A 4,618-nucleotide genomic window follows, 5' to 3' on the forward strand; every position below is an offset into this window, starting at 1 on the left:
ATTTTCCAGCAAGATCTTTTCTGCCTTTAGAAACCTTTGGGTAACCTCACCATACAAAGGAGCGTCAATGTGTTTGCGCGTTTTAAAAACATCACTTACGTCCTACGACAGCCCATGTCTGATCGTCGCTTATGAATGCGCGTCTATTAACTCGTATATACTGAATACCATCTGGTAAATAGTAGCTAAAAGCAACAGTTGCATTAGTGCCGTAGAGTTAGAGATATCTCATTAGAATTAGAGATAACTAAATAACACCAGACTTCTGGAAAGTTGTCAATAGAGAAAAGGAAATAAGACAAAGGTTTGTTTAAAAGAACTCTCTGATTTTTTACAGCCAGCTAAAGGTTGTTTAGGGAAATAGTACCAGTAACGATTATACGTTTTCTCTCAGCTTGAATTTAATTCGAACTTAGACGTGACTGCGTCTGGACAGCCCGATCAATAAGCGCGCAACAAACAGTCATCTGGACAACTCACGTTTAGCTTTTCGAAATTGTCCAATGACGACTTAGACAATGTTTATTGTACAGATGCTGCAACTGCGAATCAGTACAACGGAAAGTAGCCAGTCTTAAGAAGTCACTGGATATACCTTATCTCAACGAAGTTGAAACGCTTCTAAGCAATGTTTGTGATTGTCTAGAAAAATTATGCTACCACTAATGAAAATGTAACAGAAGTGACAGAAAATACACCGAGCGACCTTGAGTTCAAAATCCATAGCTTTTGCGCCAATCGACAAGTTAATACAATGCATTTATCTATTTAATAATATAATTATTTATTTATTTATTTACAAGACATTTGTTAAGAGATTTTATTTAACTGCATTTTTCACGTAGCCGCCCCAAACTACAAGCGATGTGTTCAGTAGCCTTGAGAAGAACCACCTATACCATCTTCAGCGACGTTCCCATTGCGTAGATTGTTGTGAAACATGTTTCGAACTGCAAACAAGAAACAGTTACGCTTTTTCATTACTAGGGATTAAGCGAATTTTGCCAATTTAGGGCGCAGATTCGGGATAGTCCGAGCTTAAAACCAAAGCGTAGAGCCTTGTCTACGTTTTGTAACTCTAATAACTAAGTATACTCTGCAAAAATCGGCATTGTCCTGCCCCGACAGTTATGTTTGCATTATTTCACCACTTCATTAAACGAGTTTGCCACACATTTAATACAGGACGGTGTCAAAAATAGCGGTTTTTGTTAGACGCAGCAGAGATTTTTTTCTATCGTTATTGAAAGCTGAGTGCATACGATCCATCAGTTGCTAACAAATTAAGCTAATACCACTATAACAATGTTATTGACTTCACTGAGGCACGCACAACAAAGCAGGACATCCCTAACTACTATTTACTCACCTATCTGGAGGTAGGCTGTTGTAATCTTTTGAACTCTATGAAAGAAGCCGCCACCGCTACCGCCATTACGATTACTGCTGTTAGCATTCTTGTAGGTTGAGGTAGCGATCGTAGGTAGAGTGATGCTAGGTAAGTTCGTTGAGGGCGTTAGGGTCGAGGTGTCGGCGGCCTGGGTGTTGACAGGTCCGACGACGAAAAGTAACAGGGCTATAACTGCTATTACCGGTAGAAGGATTTGTCCCATCGTAACTTAGAGAAGTGAATTCTACGTGACGCACCAAACGAAACTGTATGCTATTTATATGAGTAGCGGATGTTTGGTCCAACTTATAGCGTTGTCCAGTCGTATGCACAGCGTATTTGTATCTGCGCTAAGTGCTCAATAGAGACTCGATGGCCAGTTGTGATCTTATCTTGCCCGTATAACACTGACAACACCCATCCGGGTTAATCTCGATAACGAAGGAAGTCATCCGCTCTGAGCGGACCAGTTATCAATCTAAACAAAGTAAATAGTTAAACATTGTTTTATCAATCAAACAATTCGTCACTGCTCTTGCACACCGTGATGGCAGACGACCCAAAAGGGACCATGTAACTGTAACGTACACAACCATATCTTTATTGGTCATACTCAATGGACGACATCTCTCTCCTATGTCAATCATAATCAACTCCCGTACTCAACTTTGTGCTGATCGGTAGAAGTGACAAGTGTGACATTTCGATTGCCGAGCCTTGCTTTTCGATTCTTTGCACAAACATACGCATCATTTTGTGTAACATAACTAACGTATAGCAAATTATTGCGATCGATGGCCACTGAATCTATCTAGGACATCTTGTGGTTTTAAATGCGTCGGATATAAGGTAAAAAGTCCTAAACAGATCTGCGTTGATAACTCAAGCGATTTACAGTGTACATCGTTTCTGTGCTTAATCAGTTAATTGAGCTAGCAATGCCCTACGTTCATCCATAACGTTTAGAAGATTGACAGCGGTGGAGATAGTTCTAAAAAAAGCAAGGACGCCATACTTGTTGCAAGGACTACGCGCGTGGAGTCATCCTGAATCGTTAATATCATATTCGAATGCTGAGAGAATGCCTTGTTCCAAACAATGCAGTAGCATACGCTGTAGTCATTGACCGATCTAAAAGGGATCTATAAAGGTACAGAAGTACGTGTGGGGAAAACTTCTAGTCTAAAGGCCAGGCAGTGCTGCATTTTAGACATAATTTGAAGAAGTGACTAGTTTAATCTAACCTTTATCCAAACGCCAAGTTAAGGCATCCTACGGATAGGCTTTATTGAACGATTATCCCATTAAGGCTAATTCAGTTCCTCGGCACAATGAGAAGTTTTGCCTGATGTTTTAACGTGGACACATTTCATTTTAGGAACGTGGTCTGCTGTAGAAAAGGCCAAGTGTATCAGAGCTACATTTAACGATAGCTAGTTCAGCCACAGGTGCATGCGTTAGGGGACGAGAGTGCAAAGTGGGCAGCACACAATAGCTCTCACGGAACTCGATGTTGAGAAACGGTAAATTCATATAGAAGAACGTGGGTCTAAACCTTGAAGAAAATCATATTGCGGCTTTTCGAAGAATGTATGTTGACTAGGTAAGTTTCAAGCTGATGTTTCACACATTTTTAAACAACTTTCGCGTTGACGTGGGTCACAGTTATGAGATGATAGCTTGTTGAATTATCATAGCTATTTTTATATTTGAAAGTGAAACAAGTTAGGAAATCATCAACGGTGCTGCAAAGATAGAAGTCTGAAGGAATAACTTGAATATGTATGTGTTAGTGGATGGGCAATTATGGGAAACTTTTGCTGGAAAATTGCAAATTGAATGGCAATAGGCAATCCGCTGACCTCGGCTTTCATTGACTTGTCGAATGATGTAACTATACATTTTATTTATATATAATTTATTGTATATATTATATAATAAGAAAACGTAAAAATTTAATAGAAAATGAAAAGAAGACTTCTTGGGAGAAGCATCGAGACATGCGGTAGAGATGAACTTAACGCACTCGAATCTACTTTTGCAAAAAAAGACACCAATGATTTAGCTCCTTCATTATAGCTTAATTTTAAAAATTACTCCATTAGCTTCTGTAATAGTTAATGAACGGCTCTTTTTCCTACGACCGCAGAATCTATTGACTAGGGTAAACAGGGATGTTTTTCAGGCAACTGGTAACTTCCTGCACAGGATAATGGTCAGAAGAAACACGAGATTGTATGATTGTCGAAATTATCTTCGTCGGGAGCGCATCGGGTGACAAAAAAATATTATCTATATACGTTTCAGACCCTCTCTTGTTATTTCATTAATTACAGGTAATACACTTTAGGAGAAGAGCTATAATAAGTAACCCAGAGATTCTTCATCTGCAACTAGTAAACTTCTATTCGCGGCACCAGAGGCAATTATAGGTATACTTTTTAAGTTAGTTATACTATGAAGCAGTCCAATCAATATGCAATAGCGTTGATGATTGTTAAAATAAGTTCAGACAATAATAGGCTCAGTGAATTGTCGCCTGCCTCGAGTAGTTGCATATATTCGGCAATCGACGAAGCCTATCTAACAGAGCACATAAAAGGTTCGTGGGAAACACCACTACGTCGCCGCTCCGAACGGAGCGAGTTTTCGTAGGAAGTCGAAACTTATCAATTGTAAATATTTGAACTTTAAAAACTTTACGGTGCAAACATTTAACTAAAAAGAAGTTTAGCAATTATGCTAATAGAGGTACGGCTTCTAAAATACGGAACTTAAGCTTCAATCTGAGAGTTACTTACACAGTGATCTTGGTTTGTGGTCTACCTAAAACGTCGAAGACAGAAGATAAACCAAAATGTAGAGCGTAATAAAATGTGCATATCATGGAACATTTTAATTGTGTCTTTGAAATTTTCCAATAAGTGACAGAAATGTCAGTTGAATGGCCAGTTTTTTCTCATACGTTGTCCGACATTGCACAGCAAGAAGTTTCATTAAGAAAACCTGTAGTACGAAATACAGGCTTATCATATTCAAATAAACATATTACCTGTCTTATAAGAAGACTGCAGCTTCGCCGAAGACTTTCAAAGCTTTAGCTTGAAGGTTTAGAACAAGTGAATATGGAAAGGAGATGGAATTTTATGTAAATTACTTCTGGTTACAAGGTCAGTATTTACAAGTAATCTATAATTTATTTGGAACTGGAAGCTTAAAATCGCTATC

At 38.6% G+C, this 4,618-nt stretch overlaps 1 protein-coding gene and 1 long non-coding RNA gene across 3 annotated transcripts; one reads left to right on the forward strand and one right to left on the reverse strand.

Moving 5' to 3' along the window:
• Positions 1–759: 759 nt before the first annotated feature.
• On the reverse strand, positions 760–1,716 carry LOC111264823 (uncharacterized). Its single transcript, XM_022841007.2, has 2 exons — positions 1,370–1,716; positions 760–950 (listed from the first exon to the last, which is right to left on the reverse strand). Exons 1-2 carry the CDS (start codon positions 1,611–1,613, stop codon positions 871–873), a joined length of 324 nt encoding a protein of 107 aa, XP_022696742.1. The 5' UTR covers positions 1,614–1,716; the 3' UTR covers positions 760–870.
• A 99-nt stretch (positions 1,717–1,815) lies between these two features.
• LOC111264824 (uncharacterized) lies at positions 1,816–4,342 on the forward strand. Of its 2 annotated transcripts, none has more exons than XR_002683100.2 (3): positions 1,816–2,540; positions 2,769–2,993; positions 3,563–4,342. It is a non-coding gene; the product is annotated as an uncharacterized LOC111264824 (long non-coding RNA). The 2 variants fall into 2 exon arrangements; XR_002683099.2 differs by having other exon boundaries at positions 3,576–4,341.
• The last annotated feature ends 276 nt before the right edge of the window (positions 4,343–4,618 follow it).

This window comes from Varroa jacobsoni, unplaced genomic scaffold (genome assembly GCF_002532875.2).
Source record: "Varroa jacobsoni isolate VJ856 unplaced genomic scaffold, vjacob_1.0 scaffold_901, whole genome shotgun sequence".
In the NCBI taxonomy this organism is placed as follows: Eukaryota; Metazoa; Arthropoda; class Arachnida; order Mesostigmata; family Varroidae; genus Varroa; species Varroa jacobsoni.